General features: G+C 44.8%; 1 protein-coding gene across 9 annotated transcripts in view; it reads right to left on the reverse strand.

Moving 5' to 3' along the window:
- Nucleotides 1–18,907, reverse strand: part of LOC110504027 (protein Aster-B) — an 87,876-nt gene that overhangs the window by 20,734 nt on the left and 48,235 nt on the right. For 8 of the 9 annotated variants that reach the window (XM_036961102.1, XM_021582815.2, XM_036961099.1 and 5 more), the window contains exon 5: nt 959–1,178. In XM_036961102.1, the coding sequence (XP_036816997.1) occupies nt 959–1,178 (220 nt within the window). Of the gene's footprint in view, nt 1–958; nt 1,179–10,279; nt 10,531–18,907 lie in introns of those variants that run through there. The other variant, XM_036961104.1, reaches the window with a different exon arrangement.

Raw genomic sequence — 18,907 nt, forward strand, 5'->3', positions numbered from 1 at the left:
TCAGTCTATGATTGGCCAATTGTACGAGAGTGACAGTTAGATCTGACCTATAGTTTGAGGATGGGAGTTGGACATTACCCTATCAGAGTCATTGCAGCGTTTATCAGGAGTACATTATACCACTGTCAATTGGGTCTACATGAGGATGGCATGTTTGATCCAGTATGGTGTGCCGATGCGGAGGTATGATGGGGGTAAAATCACTATGGAATGGAAAATAAAAGCTGATAAAACCATGCCATTTCACAAGATATCACTATATCTCACTCCTTCTCGTTGACTATTTCTTACAGAACATGTTTTATGGAATGCAGGAAGACAAGAAGACTTTACTGGCAACATTTGGAGGTTATCAAGACACTATGTCAGGGGTAAACAGTAAAAAACACAAATCTTATCACAAAACATAATTAATCCCCCTGTATCACCTCAGTGATCACCAAATAAATGTTGATTTCAGATTGTATTGGAAGTGATGTTCAGGGATGATACAAATGTCTTTCTGAACTGAAGTGATAGGCCAGACTGACATTATTTATTTGTGAGTTATGAATGCACTGTATGATGAACTAGTCATTTTGAAAATGGCACTGTTGGCAGTACTATTTGAGACTATGACCTACTGTCTTGTAGTATGATTGGTGGAAGAGGACTATTCCCCTGTACTGTGCTGTAGTGCGATTGGTGGAAGAGGACTATGATCCTGTACTGTCTTGTAGTATGATTGGTGGAAGAGGACTATTCCCCTGTACTGTGCTGTAGTGCGATTGGTGGAAGAGGACTATGATCCTGTACTGTGCTGTAGTGTGATTGGTGGAAGAGGACTATGACCCTGTACTGTGCTGTAGTGCTATTGGTGGAAAGAGGACAATGATCTTGTACTGTAGTGTGGGTGTAGTGTGGGTGGAAAGAAGAGGGCTCTGAGATGGAGACGGCCCACCTGCGCAGTGAGGCTCACCTTGGAGTTCTTGCCTCCACTGCGGGCGGACTGCAGAGAGTAGGTTCGCTGGACCACTTGCTCGGGGGTGGAGGGAGACTTATCAGAGGAGTGGTCCGAGTGGCCCTTCTCCACCATATTCTCACCAGGCTCCAGGCTCTGGTGCGTGGGTGAGCGCGAGCGTTTAGGACGCAGGACGGGCGAGCAAGCAGGCGTACTCCTGTTCGAGTTACTGGCAGTGCTGGGGGTGAGAAAGAGAGAGAGAGGGAGTATTAATTATATTTCTCTAAACTCTTTCATCACATCATGAAACGACATATTCTGCACTGTTAGAAAATGTAGGGACGGAGCAAAACCCATTAAAAAACAAATGACACACATTACATGACTAATAGTAGTAACTAATAGTACCACTCTACAGTTCTTTAAACACCTTATCTAAGTGTAAGCCATTTTTTTTACACTTATTTTACCAGGTAAGTTAAGTTGACTGAGAACACATTTATAGCAACGACCTGTGGAATAGTTATATGGGAGAAGAAAGGTGATGAATGAGCCAATTGGAAGCTGGGGGTGATTAGGTGACCGTGATGGTATGACGGCCAGATTGGGAATTTAGCTAGGACACCGGGGTTAACACCCCTACTCTTATGATAAGTGCCATGGGTTCTTTACTGACCACAGAAAGTCAGGTCAGCTGTTTAACGTCCCATCTAAAAGACTGCACCCTACACAGGGCAATATCCCCAATGACTGCCCTGTCCCCAATCACTGTGCCTCCTACTGGCCCTCTAACTTCCAGCAGCATCTGGTCCCCCATCAAGGGAACAACCAGGACAAACCCAGCTTAGCTTCAGAGGAAAGCCAGCAATGGGATGCAGGGTGGAATGCTGCTGGCTAAATGTTAATGATGCTAATGTGTTGCCGTCCCACAGGTAATGCTAGGCCTACTAGTGTACCATGTAAAGACCGAGACGTATGTTCCCATTCATCCCCGGAGTGAGTATTCAGGTTATATCACGGCAAATAGGCTTGAAAGCTACCCACTAATACAGTTAATAACAACAGCAGCTAGCCTACATAACCCACAGATCAATAACCACAACAACAGCAGCTAGCCTACATAACCCAGACCAAAAACAACAGCAGCAGCTAGCCAACAAAACCCACAGACCAACAGCAGAAGCAGCAGCTAGCCTACAAAACCCACAGACCAACAGCAGAAGCAGCAGCTAGCCTACAAAACCCACAGACCAACAACAGCAGCAGCTAGCCTACATAACCCTCAGACCAACAACAGCAGCAGCAGCAGCTAGCCTACAAAACCCACAGACCAACAACAGCAGCAGCAGCTAGCCTACATAACCCACAGACCAAAAACAACAGCAGCAGCTAGCCTATATAACCCTCAGACCAACAACAGCAGCAGCAGCAGCTAGCCTACATAATCCACAGACCAACAACAGCAGCAGCTAGCCTACATAACCCACAGACCAACAGCAGCAGCTAGCCTACATAACCCACAGACCAACAACAGCAGCTAGCCTACATAACCCACAGACCAACAGCAGCAGCTAGCCTACATAACCCACAGACCAACAACAGCAGCTAGCCTACATAACCCACAGACCAACAGCAGCAGCTAGCCTACATAACCCACAGACCAACAACAGCAGCGGCAGCAGCAGCTAGCCTACATAACCCACAGACAGACAACAGTAGCAGCAGCTAGTGTACATAACCCACAGACCAACAACAGCAGCAGCAGCTAGTGTACATAACCCACAAACCAACAACAGCAGAAGCAGCAGCTAGCCTACATAACCAACAGACCAAAAGCAGCAGCAGCAGCTAGCCTACATAACCCACAGACCAACAGCAGCAGCAGCAGCTAGCCTACATAACCCACAGACCAACAACAGCAGCAGCAGCAGCTAGCCTACATAACCCACAGACCAACAACAGCAGCAACAGCAGCAGCTAGCCTACATAATCCACAGACCAACAACAGCAGCAGCTAGCCTACATAACCCACAGACCAACAACAGCAGCAGCAGCAGCAGCTAGCCTACATAACCCACAGACCAACAACAGCAGCAACAGCAGCAGCTAGCCTACATAATCCACAGACCAACAACAACAGCAGCAGCTAGCCTACATAACCCACAGACCAACAACAGTAGCAGCAGCTAGTGTACATAACCCACAGACCAACAACAGCAGAAGCAGCAGCTAGCCTACATAACCCACAGACCAACAGCAGCAGCTAGCCTACATAACCCACAGACCAACAACAGCAGCAACAGCAGCAGCTAGCCTACATAACCCACAGACCAAAAGCAGCAGCAGCAGCTAGCCTACATAACCCTCAGACCAACAACAGCAGCAGCTAGCCTACATAACCCACAGACCAACAACAGCAGCAGCAGCAGCTAGCCTACATAACCCACAGACCAACAACAGCAGCAGCTAGCCTACATAACCCACAGACCAACAGCAGCAGCAGCAGCAGCTAGCCTACATAACCCACAGACCAACAGCAGCAGCAACAGCAGCAGCTAGCCTACATAACCCACAGACCAACAGCAGCAGCAGCAGCTAGCCTACATAACCCACAGACCAACAACAGCAGCAACAGCAAGCACCAGAAAAAATAGCATGGTCAAAAACAGATGGCATACTCTACATGAGTCATGAGGATTAGTGAAAACCATGAGTCAGATAATAGATGTAATATCCCACTGCTGTATCGTTGAAGAGCCAGGAGAAGCACTCACCCGGGATGCACGTGTAAATACACACTGAAAAATTATATTTGGAAAATAATTGGACTTCATCCACCTGACATTGACATTTAAACCTTTATTGGATATCTTTTCTGCAATCTCATTTTCATGCTTAAAAATCCTAATGATGTAGGTGCTGTTTTCAATCTCTTCAGACTGAACAAGTTATCGACACCATGGAAAGATGAGCTATAGACAAAATAAGGCTTTTCTAACGATTCTGGACAGATGAGAACAAGTCCATGAGCAGACCCTCAGAGTAACAGGGACAGTTAAGTACCATGGTTATTATAATGTTGTTGATATTCAGTTGAGTTATGGTGCAATTGTCAATCTGAAAATATGACCAGAGAACACTGTAGCAGGGGACAGGAGGAACGGTGCCAGCCTCTCTCTCTCAATCTCTCCCTCTCTATCTCTCCATCTCCAGCCTTCCCAAAATCAAACTCTCCTGGCCATTGTATACTGCCTACATTACAGACGATCAAGACAGACAGATTGGATAGAGGTAGAGAAACATGTAGCGCTAATAGAAGAGGAGTGCAGAGGAGGATAGGAGAGGAGTGAAGAAGAGGAGGAGGATAGGAGAGGAGTGAAGGAGAGGAGAAGGATAGGAGAGGAGTAAAGGAGAGGCGAGGAAGAGAGGGGAGGAAAGGAGGAGAGAAGTGGAGGAGTGGAGCAAGGGACGCTTCCCTTCCTGAACCACAGGCCAACCTGTTTATTAGGTCCTGTCTCTTGAGACCAGCCTGCAAAGACAACGTCCCAAATGACACCCTATTCCCTTTATAATCCACTGCTATTGGTCAACGCTAGTGAACTGGTTGGGGAACTGGGTGGGGATCTGGGTAGTGAACTGGGTGGATAACTAGGTGGGGAACAGGGTGGATAACTAGGTGGGGAACTGGGTAGTGGACTAGGTGGGGAACTGGGCAGTGGACTAGGTGGGGAACTGGGTAGTGAACTGGGTAGTGAACTGGGTGGATAACTAGGTGGGGAACTAGGTGTGGAACTGGGTGGATAACTAGGTGGGGAACTGGGTAGTGAACTAGGTGGGGAACTGGGTGGGGAACTGGGTAGTGAACTGGGTGGTTAACTGGGTGGTGCTGTGGGTAGTGTACTGGGTGGGGCTGGGTAGTGAACTGGCTGATCCTAACTGTCAGGGATCCCTGTGGCTGTGCTCTGCAGTACCCAGAGCTGATCTCTCATCTAACTAATGGGATGGATCATCAGCTCTGATCGAGTATATTGTGGTTACAAACAAATTATGTGGTGTTGTTATTTGATAAGCAAAAGTGTGTTTGTACAAATGTACTGCATGTTTCTGGAGAACTGACTGTATGCACATGTACCTAATGCATAATACTTCAATATACAAGACAATGATGATTCAGAATATGTTTGAGCATTTGTGAGTATAGGCCTATACTCATGTGTGTGTAACGGTATACAATTGAAGTCGGAAGTTTACATACACTTAGGTGGGAGTCATTAAAACTTGTTTTTCAACCACTCCACAAAAGTCTTGTTAACAAACTATAGTTTTGGCAAGTCGGTTAGGACATCTACTTTGCGCATGACACAAGTCATTTTTCCAACAATTGTTTACAGACAGATTATTTCACTGTATCACAATTCCAGTGGTTCAGAAGTTTACATACACTAAGTTGACTGTGCCTTTAAACAGCTTGGAAAATTCCAGAAAATGTCATGGCTTTAGAAGCTTCTGATAGGCTAATTGACATAATTTGAGTCAATTGGAGGTGTACCCGTGGATGTATTTCAAGGCCTACCTTCAAACTCAATGCCTCTTTGCTTGACATCATGGGAAAATCAAAAGAAATCAGCCAAGACCCCAGAAAAAAAAATTGTAGACCTCCACAAGTCTGGTTCATCCTTGGGAGAAATTTCCAAATGCCTGAAGGTACCACATTCATCTGTACAAACAATAGTATGCAAGTATAAACACGCAGCCGTCATACCACTCAGGAAGGAGACACGTTCTTTCTCCTAGAGATGAACGTACTTTGGTGCGAAAAGTGCAACTCAATCCCAGAACAACAGCAAAGGACCTTGTGAAGATGCTGGAGGAAACAGATACAAAAGTATCTATATCCACAGTAAAACGAGTCCTATATCGACATAACCTGAAAGGCTGCTCAGCAAGGAAGAAGCCACTGCTCCAAAACCGCCATAAAAAAGACTGCATCTGCACATGGGGACAAAGATCGTACTTTTTGGAGAAATGTCCTCTGGTCTGATGAAACAAAAGTAGAACTGTTTGGCCATAATGACCGTTGTTATGTTTGGAGGAAAAAGGGGAGGCTTGCTACCCGAAACGTTTGACCCAAGTTCAATAATTTAAAGGCAATGCTACCAAATACTAATTGAGTGTATGTAAACTTCCTACCCACTGGGAACGTGATGAAAGAAATAAAAGCTGAAATAAATAATTCTCTCTACTATTATTCTGACATTTCACATTCTTAAAATAAAGTGGTGATTCTAACTGACCTAAAACAGGGAATTTTTACTGGGCTTAAATGTGAGGAATTGTGAAAACTGAGTTTAAATGTATTTGGCTAAGGTGTATGTAAACTTTCGACTTCAGCTGTATGCATGTAAAAGTGCACAGGAAATATGAGTGTACAGGAAATATGAGTGTACAGGATATATGCGTGTACAGGATATATGAGTGTACAGGATATATGAGTGTACAGGATATATGCGTGTACAGGATATATGAGTGTACAGGATATATGAGTGTACAGGATATATGAGTGTAGAGGATATATGCGCGTGCAGGATATATGAGTGCGCAGGATATATGAGTGCACAGGATATATGAGTGCACAGGATATATGAGTGCACAGGATATATGAGTGTACAGGATATATGCGTGTACAGGATATATGCGTGTACAGGATATATGCGTGTACAGGATATATGAGTGTACAGGATATATGAGTGCACAGGATATATGAGTGTACAGGATATATGAGTGCACAGGATATATGAGTGCACAGGATATATGAGTGCACAGGATATATGAGTGTACAGGAAATGTCTCACAAGCGGCCCTCATAACATGTAGTGCTGTGGTATCAGCGAATAATGCAATGAGCTGGTACAAAGCAGAGGACACTGCTATTTCTCCTGCATGTGAATCACTGCCTGAACCCAGAGACTGTCTGACACACACACACACACACACACACAAACAGAAGTATAGACGTACGCACCCACAGGGCGCAGATGCACCTGGGTGCACATTCACGCAGACACTGACACACACAAGCACACACACAGAACAGTTCTCATATGCCAGTGGGCTGTGTGAGCTGCATTATCTTTCATGTCACATCCTGGCTCAGTTACTAACAATCTCACGCTCACCTGACTTTCATCAGATCTACAGAACCAGACAGAGTTAAGATCAGAACTGAGCACACACCATACTAGAACTACCCAGTCAGATATCTGCCAGTCATCATCATTACCATTAACTGTGGGTTTATAACCCCATTATGGCCAGTCTCACTCCATAAGTGTAATGGCTCTGACTGACCCCAGGGTCATAATGATCACAGGCCCTAACATCACCTGCTGTCAGCTCTGTTCTCTGTCTCCTGATTGGATAGAAGCCTATGCACCTGTATTTCAAAACATGAATCATCAACTTAAGCCGACTAATATTGCATGACTAGAGCCTAAATGCATTGAATGTGCGTCTGAAAAATGTTCAGAACAGTGCAGCCAGTTATCGTGAGCATTCAGAGTTGGATCACACATCCCTCAACATGATAAAGGCTGCGTCTCCATGGAAACCAACATCACTGCTTTTCGTCAGGGAATTCTCGGCAGTGCTCTCCTCGAGATAAAACAGAACAATGGGAACATGGATAAATCCTCAGCATATGATTGGAGGTTTGATCAGCTCACTCCCAGTAATGTGTGTCTTTGCTTATTAGACAAGACCAGGTACACATGCTGCTAACATGTACAGTCAGACAAGAGCGTTATAGCCTTAGCCAAATCAAATCAAATGATATTTGTCACATACTGGGACATGCTACAATAGGTGTAGACTAACAGTGAAACGTTTACTTATGGGCCCTTCCCAACAATGCAGAATTTAAACAAATAATAACATGAGGAATAAGTACACACGCTACAATGAGTTACTCTATGAACCAAACACATTACTGTCAAGTAAATTGTCTCCCGTTTGTTCAGCATGAGAGGAGAGGACAGATACATGGGCGGTAAGAATGGCATCCTACTGCAGAACAATAGAGACAGCTGTTTCTGGACGTTAGCCTATACCTGAAGCTGACCCAGAACAATGACACAAAATATTAAAGTAGCTGCACCATTTGTATATTATGACTCGTAAGAGAAAATGATGTGGTTGTCATGACGAGTGAGAGACAATGCATGGCGGATTGTGGGTAAACAGCTAAAAAGCCTATCTGGCTTCTCGCCCCCACAAATGAAGCGCAACAAAGCACCGTCTATATGAATATTGCTATAGCAACTGTGACTAGAGAGAATTTCTTTAAATATTCATAATATGCTTCTATATATAATCTACTGGGCAGAGACAGACCTTCTGTTGAGCTTGGCCTTTTAACTGGAAATAAGGGATTTGGAGAGGGAGGGAGGGAGGCAGGGAGAGAGACAACACTATCATGGTTGACTGTGATTGAGGATTGAGTAGAACTGGGTAACCTGCCACTTTTCCCGCTATATTAGTATAATACTCAACCTGCCATCTAATAACATCATTTGCATACAGTTTTGAAGCCTGGCCTCACAGCCATACAATACTTATTTCTGAGCCCCTCCAAGACGTATGATACCTACTAATGGTCTAATTACTTTAGACAGAAAGTAGGGAGGTTTATCAGGGAGGATGTATGAGTGTTTAGTTGCGACCGTCTAGCAATCCAAAGGTTGCATGCTCGAGTCAAAGACAACTGTAGCATTTTAACTTTTCCCCTAACCCTAATTCTACCCTTAACCCATTTGACCTAACCTTTGTCGTTAGTTCACCTAACCACCAACAGAAATTCTGCCCATAATTCCTCTTTGTTGTTACGATGCAACTAGCAAACTGGCCTCAGAGAAAGACATATAATACTATACATTCTCAAATATGTATAATATGTTACTTCAAGCAATTCATATGCTGCTGTACGACCGGGTAAGACATATGATACTGTACATCCTCTAATTTGTATGATATTTTTTACATTCATAACATATCCTAAAGTAATGTAATATATCATACTAAACGTACGTACCAAATCCTACAAATTGCCCTGAGACCAGGTTGAGTGTGTAGCTACAGCAGGTCCCTAAGGCAGGGAAGCAGCTGGGCTGATCTGCATTACAGCACCAGAAACAATCAGTCCTGACTGTATTGTATGTAAGATAAGGTTGATAAGAACATGGACTGTACATACTGCAGCAGAACGACAAAACAATGCACTTGGACTGCACATGGAACACAAATAGACCAAATATAGACCACACAAGCTAATTATGGTCAAAGAAAGAACACTGAGCAATAAGATGCAGGTTGAAAAGCATTATAATGAGATTGGTACTCTACACATGCCCAGTGAGAAAAGCAAATCAGTCTGCTGGTGAAACTTTGTTGTTGTCTTTTTGTAATGTGCTCTAAATCTCTGGGCTCAGGCTATCCAAATGAGGAGGGCAACGCTTCGCTTCACAATGCACAGAGTTCCGGGCTGTTCCGAGGGGCCTTGTTCTCACTGACGCTTTTGCTGACCCTGGAAAATACCCATCTGGCAATGGACCTTGTGGTTCACCATGCTAAAAGTGCAGGGGTGGACCGAGCTCAACGGCAACACACGCACACAAATCATGCATGACATAGCTTCAAACAGCACATACACACACCCATGCAATAAACTCCATACAATAAACACACTACCCCCCCCCCCCCCCCCCCCCCCCCAACTACCTACCTGCCTAACACACACACACACACACACACACACACACACAACGTTAAATCCACTTGGGCCACAGAACTACAAGGCCACCATATCCAAGCCGATCGATGGTCTCAACTCCTCACCAGTCAATCATAGGCACAACAGCATCCTTTACATTGTTCACAAACATCCAGCTTCCATTGGTTGCTGTGATGCACTCAAAAACCTCCATATCCTCATATAGAGAAAGGAGCAGCAAGGAGCCGTTCATCCAAGGCTCATCTGAGAGCTACTTCACCTTCTCTCTCCCCGGGAGAGAACAGAACAGAATAGAGAGAAGAGAAGAGCCCTGGGAGATTTCCTTCAGCAGGCTTAGGGGTCTGATCTCCTCCTGCCAGCGTGATCTCTTAATAACAAGCTAGATTACGTCCCTGTGACAACACCTGCCAAATGGGACAAGAGGATCGCTGTGCTGTTGACTGACACTCCCCTTCCACCCCCACCCATCTGCATATACAGCAATGGAATGCAGCACAAGTGTGTCTGTCTTTCTGCATGCAGACAGGCAGGCTGCTCTCTCCCTCCCCACTAACCTGGTAGCCATGTAGACCCAGCTCCGATGCGATCAGCCCCCTTTCAAGCCAAGGCTTCATTCAACCAGAGGGAGCCACGGATGGGGGAAAGGAGGAGGGACAGGAGGATGAGGGGAAGGGGGGAGGATGGGTTCCGGAGCATGCCAGGCGGATGAGAGGAAGCAGAGAGAGCACAGATCGTTCCTTTTGGATGGTGTACTGAGGCTAGTCCACAGCCTATTTCTATCTCTCTGTGTCTATCTCTCTGAGGCTGCTCCCTCCCTCCCCTTTTCACTCACAGACTCCCCTCTCTCCTGTTCCCTGTGCGTTTGTCAGCTCTTCCTCTTGACTGGTGCGCCCTGTTCCCCATGCATTTGTCACCGCTTCCTCATGATTTTTGCGCCTGCTATGTATGTATCCAAGCAAGGGTGTTCTCGACTCTCACAATCACCAGTTTTGTCCAATATTCACAGGCACACACAGGCTGATAGAGTAGAAGAGGGGGAGAGGGACAGTGGCAGAGAGAGTGAGGGAGGGAGAGTGACAATGGCAGAGAGAGTGAGGGAGAGTGACAGTGGCAGAGAGAGTATGAGGGAGGGAACGTGACAGTGGCAGAGAGAGTGAGGGAGGGAACGTGACAGTGGCAGAGAGAGTGAGGGAGGGAGAGTGACAGTGGCAGAGAGAGTATGAGGGAGGGAGAGTGACAGTGGCAGAGAGAGTATGAGGGAGGGAACGTGACAGTGGCAGAGAGAGTGAGGGAGGGAGAGTGACAGTGGCAGAGAGAGTATGAGGGAGGGAGAGTGACAGTGGCAGAGAGAGTGAGGGAGGGAGAGCGACAGTGGCAGAGAGAGTGAGGGAGGGAGAGTGACAGTGGCAGAGAGAGTGAGAGAGGGAGAGTGACAGTGGCAGAGAGAGTGAGGGAGGAAGAGAAAGTGGTGGCTCTACTTTGCATTCTGCCACTGCTTGGTGCTCTGAGCCTGCTGGCCACTCAATTATTCATGCTGTTCATGAATGGAGGGGCTGACATCACCGGCATTCAGGTCACTTTACATTCTGGCCTCTTCTGAATCATACAACCAATCCCCAGAAGGCCCACTACACCCCAGAGCACACTGATATAAAACTTACAATACACATACAGTACAGTCCACCCACCTACAAACCCACCTAAACTCAGCAAAAGATGAAACGTCCCTTTTTCAGGACCCTGTCTTCACAGATCTTCATTGTAAAGGGTTTAAACACTGTTTCCCATGCTTGTTCAATGAACCATAAACAATTAATGAACATGCACCTGTGGAATGGTCGTTAAGACACTAACAGCTTACAGGCGGTAGGCAATTAAGGTCACAGTTCTGAAAAGGTAGGACACTAAAGAGGCCTTTCTACTGACTCTGAAAAACACCAAAAGAAAGATGCCCAGGGTCCCTGCTCATCTGCGCGAACGTGCCTTAGGCATGCTGCAAGGAGGCATGAGGACTGCAGATGTGGCCAGGGCAATAAATTACAATGTCCGTACTGTGAGACGCCTAAGACAACGCTACAGAGAGACAGGATTGGCAGCTGTTCTTCCTCGCATTGGCAGACCACGTGTAAACAACACATGCACAGGATAGGTACATCCAAACATCACACCTGCAGGACAGGTACAGGATGGCAACAACAACTGCCTGAGTTACACCAGGAACGCACAATCCCTCCATCAGTGCTCAGGCTGTCCGCAATAGGCTGAGAGAGGCAGGACTGAGGGCTTTTAGGCCTGTTTAAAGGCAGGTCCTCACCAGACATCACCGGCAACAACGTCGCCTATGGGCACAAACCCACTGCCGCTGAACCAGACAGGACTGGCAAGAAGTGCTCTTCACTGACGAGTCACGGTTTTGTCTCACCAGGGGGATGGTCGGATTCGAGTTTATCGGCGAAGGAGTGAGCATTACACCGAGGCCTGTACTCTGGAGCGGGATCGATTTGGAGGTGGAGGGTCCGTCATGGTCTGGGGCGGTGTGTCACAGCATCATCGGACTGAGCCTGTTGTCATTGCAGGCAATCTCAACGCTGTGCGTTACAGGGAAGACATCCTCCTCCCTCATGTGGTACCCTTCCTGCAGGCTCATCCTGACATAACCCTCCAGCATGACAATGCCACCAGCCATTCTACTCGTTTCCTGCAAGACAGGAATGTCAGTGTTCTGCCATGGCCAGCAAAGAGCCTGGATCTCAACCCCATTGAGCACATCTGGGACCTATTGGATCGGAGGGTGAGGGCTAGGGCCATTCCCCCCAGAAATCTCTGGCATTGTGTTGTGTGACAAAACTGACATTTTAGAGTGGCCTTTTATTGTCCCCAGCACAAGGTGAACCTGTGTGATGATCATGCTGTTTAATCAGCTTCTTGATATGCCACACCTGTCAGGTGGATGGATTATCTTGGCAAAGGAGAAATGCTCCCTAACAGGATGTAAACAAATTTAAGAGAAATACGCTTTTTGTGCATATAGAAAATGTCTGGGATATTTTATTTTAGCTCATGAAACATGGGACCAACACTTTAAAGGTTGCGTTTTTATTTTGTTCAGTATAATTTTTGTATTTACACTTTAATCTCACAACATATAGTGGATTCAATATTTACAGTTTATTATTTACTTATAGTTGCCTCCAGCACCACCAATAGCTGGTGTAATGAAAACAGGAAACAATGAAATACTTGAGATATTACACTGGCGTATGGATCATAAATCTAATGGTCCAACTCCTACAGACCTTAAACCATATGTCAATCTGCACTTCAAAGATGTTCGCATTTACACCTTCGTCATTAGTCAATCTGCTGCAGTGAAAAACGCTTGCTTAAGTTATTTTCACTGACCTTTGCATTTGAAGTTACCACTTTAAATACTGTCATCCTCATGACTCGCTAAGAAACTGTAGTTTTAAGTTGGCAACAAGGTAATTTATCAGCCAATGCCACTTCAGTAGGCTACATAGCCTATGTGAAGCTAGGTATGCCTAAGTTTAAACAGGCAGCACAATTCAGATATTTTTCCACTAATTGGTATTTTGACCAATCACATTAGATCTTTTCACAGCAGATATTTTTCAGAGATGATCTGATTAGTGAAAAAAAGAGATCAGATTGGGGTTCCTGTGTAAACACGGCCATAATTAATAACTCATTTACACAAATTAATATTACCCTACATCAGGCTTTAGCTTCTTGCTGCTTCCGCAGGGCTGGACTTGAGTGGTTCCATCAAGACAGAGAGCATCTAAAAATACCACTGGCAAAGTTGTGATTTATACTTTTTTTCAAAGCCTATTAAGGATGTGTATGCTGCCTGGATACACCATATCACTAAGTTCATCAGGTTGAGCGGAAAACTTCACCCACAGGTTCTCCCAAAAAGGCCTTATCCAAGGGGGTGGAACTCTTTGTCCAAAGTTAGGTCACAACACCTAACCTTCTCATGCTCTTCTCACAGCCCAGTCTCTCCCTGCCTGGATAAGACTGCCTGGCCTCACATCAAAACTAACCTACTTTTATTTGCTCTCATTGTTGTGCACCCAAGGGAGACCCAGATGGCCCAACTGACCAAGACTGAGAGAAACACTAAGGCATGACTGGGTAGTGTATGGGGTCCATAGGAGTAGCTAAATGGCATGTTCTGCCACAGGCCTGTTTTACTACTAGTGCCACACGGGTCAGTATTGTGTTCTTTTAGACGCTGTTCCAATGACCGCCCAATGTTGAGAGACTCTGTTCTGTCTTTCTGGGCCAAAGGACTGTTTACACCGTCACCATGGCAACCTCAATGCGGCATTGCACAGCTGAATCAGAAGTGTCTGTCTCAGCCGGGCGTAATTTGGCCATGTGGTTACCACGGCGACAAGCCATGTGTGTGTGTTGCCACCACTCTTGAAGTGGGAGACCAGAGAAAGACAGTGAGAGAGAAAGGGAGGGAGAGAGAGAAACAGAGAGGGGTGGAGTTGGGGAGAATGGACCGCCTCACAATCAGATATTTATCCTGTCAATGGGTGTTGGGACATATTAGGATAGCACTCACACACTAGGTTATCTACTGGCATGGTGTTTTAAAGTGCACTTCGCTGAAAGCAGTGTGGCACAAGCTCCAATCTGAGAGCATCATCCTCTGAGCATGGATCAATGTGCTTTACTCACATTAGAACTTTGTCAAAACAACACTTCTCCCCCTTACACTCAGCAGACAAGACACAGAGAAGAAATTTAGTGAGTCCTGCTGAGACAATTCAGCAAAACTGTAGTGTGTGTGTGTGTGTGTGTGTGTGAATACAAGCCACAATCTGATAGTGTTTTACACTAGACTATAAGTTAGATATGTATCACAGTGAAAGTACCACTGTACATCCATCCCTGCTGCCCTGCTTTGAGAGGCACTTGGGGACAGAAAGACAGCGCACTTGTGACTGCAGGGAGTTTTGGGGGCAGGGTCACTGAGAGGTGACAGAGGGAGAGGAAACAGGCTGCCAACAGGACAAAGCCCTCCACAGGACACACGGCATGGCACCAACTGCCAACGGGACAGGGACTGGGCCATCTGTGGAGGACAGGTTTCTGGGCCTGGGGGTGGTGAGGAGTGGTGATTGTGACATGCAGGACCGCCTGACTGGGAGAGAGGGGTATTTCTTTATGTCTCTGTATTATTATGCCCCAACTTACTGCTGTACCCCTGGAAATCTGACCACTATAGGGAACCACTGTGATCAAGTCAATACTTCATGTACCTGTACACCCAACGACTGTATTACAGAATGACTAGTCTGAGATTAGGGATTTTATCTAGAAAAAAATCATACTAATGCATCGAAATAACCTGATATGGATGAAACACAATTAACTATATGAAATCCTGTAAATCTTTGAAAATGATAATAAAAACATTGAAAAGAGAAACAATGCCTTAATACAAGGGTAATTCAATTAAAATGTTGTGCTTTACAAAAACATGCTGAGTGGGGTTAGAAACGGCGAAATGTCCATTCTGCCTTTATCAGCAGGCCTATGACGAATCAAAACCTGACCCATTCTTTTTTATCTGGGAGAGAGAATGATTATATTCCAACTGCTCCGTAAATCCCCTGGTGCTCAAAGGTCTCTCTCTCATGTACGGCGGTCTTTACTATGCTTTTAAAAAGCTTAATGGAAAATAACTTTCATGTTCAGTCAACGCTCATTGAAAAAACAAGCGTACAGATGGAACCCTTCAGCGTGCACTTTCATTAGCTAGCCACCCGTCAGGCAGGAATGGCACGGACGGACGCTGTGGACTGTGTACGCCTGGCTGCTCCTAAATAACACGGCTCACGGTCCATTAATGACGAGGTGCAGGCCTCTGTGTGAATACAGGGAGTGTTAACACTGTAGACTAAATGCTCTCAGATTCTGTTAACACTCAACTGCCCCGGCCTGACTCCATACTATACATCATTACAACAGGCTTGTTTCAGCCTATATAAAGAAGAGCCGCTGCCTTTGGGTCAGTGTCCCCTGCTTTCTGTTATATCGGTTTTCCTCGCACAGTAGTATTGGAAAGCTTGGATAGAAACGTGTGAGAATATGATTAGGAAATGGCACTTAGCCTGTGAAAACTATGTCTTAGCCAGAATCTACCTCCACTTGAATGACAGTCAATCCAAAAATAACCCAAAGCTGAGATACATTCATCACCATCCCTTCTCCTCACACATAATCAACAGATATGAGCTGTACTATCCCCTTGCCAATGCCAGCAATCAAACACACAAGAGTATGTTGAAGCAAAATATTGCCAGCTAGTTATATGACTGCTGTTTTGCAGGTTTGTATTGATTATTATAGGATGCTAGGTGCATCTCTGAACACTTCAGAGCACGTTTCATTTGACCACAAATAGATAAAAGGAAGCTTAGAACCTAAAACATATCAACCTGTGACAGATTATATTGCTAGTCTATGGTGCTTGTCTATGTCACATACTGTACATTAACAGCATCATGTTATTACGTTATCCTTGCACTAATAATGTTATGTATTACAGGGTGCTCTTCTCCAGGTTCATCTCCAGGTTCATCTCTCTGTAGAGATACAGGGAAAGAAGGTTTTTTTTCTGGATTTAAAAGGGGCTTAGGTGGTGGGCGTGGCAGGGGGCATGGCAATGGACACGGTTGGCTGTTGGCTCGGCTGACTTTTAGAGAACATTTTAGAAGCCCCCATCATACCGAATTCTTGAATTTAAGCCAATTTCCTGCAATTCTACAAAAATGTTCATAGAGCATAGAGATGTTTTAAAGGTCAATTCCTGCAATTCTACACATTTTGCCATGGAACTGAGAGAAAATGTTGCACATTTAAAGCTATTTACCTACATATTCTATGCATTCTGTCATGGCTAATGCTGTGTTATTTTGCTCAAACCTAATAACAAAATCAATACTGCTAAATTCATTGTTTTAGGAATTTATTCTCCCAGACCGTCCAGCTTTTACTTTGGTTGATTGTTAGTTCTCCAAGATTATATTATAAAAATATATGACATTATCTTTTCCACATACTTTCTCTGGTTTTAGTCATTAAAGTTTACACTGAAAACTTTTTTCCATCCCGAAAATGAACTGTTTGGCAGAAATATCCCTGGCAAGCTCTGACCGCGCGGGAGGAAAGCTTATAAAGAATTGGAGATGACAACAGGCCGCTTGGAGAGAATATGGTAAATACACAGACAGAGACAGAGAGACAGAGAGATATTAACAGTCATCACCTACAGAGAGATGAACCTGGAGAAGAATCCCTTAAGCAAGCTGGCCATGGGGCTCTGTTCAAACACAAATACACCCCACAGAGCCCCAGGCCAGCACCACAATTAGACCCAACCAAATCATGAGATAACAAAAAGATAATTACTTGGCACATTGGAATGAATGAACAAGAAAACTAGAATGCTATTTTGTTCTAAACAGAGAGGTGGAAACTGAGCTGCACTTCCTAACCTCCTGCCAAATGTATGTTCATATTAGAGACACATATTTACCTCAGATTACACAAACCCACCAAAAACAAATGCAATTTTGATGAACTCCACAGTGCGCCATCATAGCCACAAGATGTGTGACCTGTTGCCACAAGAAAAGGGCAACCAGTGAAGAACAAACACCATTGTAAATACAACCCACATTTATGATTTATTTTCCCTTTTGTAGTTTAACTATTTGCACATCGTTACAACACTCTATATTGTAATGAACACGATGGGAGACAGATAGATGGTTTCAAGCGCAGGTGTTTATTTGTAAAGGACCACAGGAGGAGGCAGGTAGCTGGGTCTAGGGGCAGGCAGAAGGTCATACACAGGGGTCCAAAAAGGCAACAGTACAGGCATGGAAAAGGCTATTCATGTCTTCCGGGAGATCAGGCAATATGTTGATAACAGGAAATACAATAGGCTAAAGTACAGACAGGGAATAGGCAAAAGGCGTTGTTAGTGAGGAAGGCAAAAACGATCATACATGGGAGGATTAAATTACGGGAAAAACAGAGCTCAGAATAGAAGTGTGTCACAAAACAAACAATACCTCACAGTGATGGGGTGCAAAGAACTGAACTAAATAGTGTGTGATAATGACATACAGGTGTGTGAACAGGTGATTAGAATTCAGGCGATTGGGATCTGGAGAGTGAACTGCGTTCAGGGGATCTACATGCTTGAGAGTGTGAGTTGGATGCAGACGTTACATATATAGCCATAATATGACATTTGAAATGTCTCTATTCCTTTGGAACTCTTGTGAGTGTAATGTTTACTGTTTATTTATCTTTTGTTTATTATCTATTTAACTTGTTTTGGCAATGTAAACATATGTTTCCCATGACAATAAAGCCCTCTGAATTGCATTGAATTGAGAGAGAGAGACAGTAGGAACAGCAAAGCTCCAGTCCAGGGAGAACAATCGTGTGTCTCACTCAGAGAGAGACAGAAAGAGCGAGACAAGATTTTGTTCTGAAATTCTGGCAAACCCAGGCCACTTTGCAGTTGTTCTTTTCATGGCAAGTGGAAAGAGAGAGAGCGTGTAAGTGGGTGTCTGTGTATGTGTTAAGGGATAGGGGAAATTGTCTAGCATTTTGTCATGTGTTGGATGCTTCCATCGGAATCATTACGAATAATACAAATTCAGCTTGCCACATAACAGTTACCATGGCACTGGCCTTACTGAATAATACAGAGACATTTCTTTTATAAGGGCCTTTCTTCATCCCTTACGGCTTTTAATTATGCATCCCCATCTTGGTGCAGCTCGGGTTGGGGAGCCTCCATTGTTATGTCACTGAAAATAACCCTGCAGAATATGTCCCTGTAGGAAGACATGGCAGCACTGTATAATAGCTGTTTTGTGTGTGTGTGTGTGTGTGTGTGTGTGTTTGTGTACAGACAAACACTGCAGTCCGCTCTGAGTGCGAGTGTTTGGTCCACATGATAAAGGAACTGCCTTTACAGTATCAGGTTAAAGGGTTAAAGTTAGGGGAAGGGTTAAAGTTAAGGGAAGGGTTAAGGTTAGGGGAAGGATTAAGGTTAGGGGAAGGGTTAAAGTTAGGGTTAGGAGAATGGTTAAAGTTAGGGTTAGGGGAAGGGTTAAAGT

This window comes from Oncorhynchus mykiss, chromosome 24, assembly GCF_013265735.2.
Source record: "Oncorhynchus mykiss isolate Arlee chromosome 24, USDA_OmykA_1.1, whole genome shotgun sequence".
Lineage (NCBI taxonomy): Eukaryota > Metazoa > Chordata > Actinopteri > Salmoniformes > Salmonidae > Oncorhynchus > Oncorhynchus mykiss.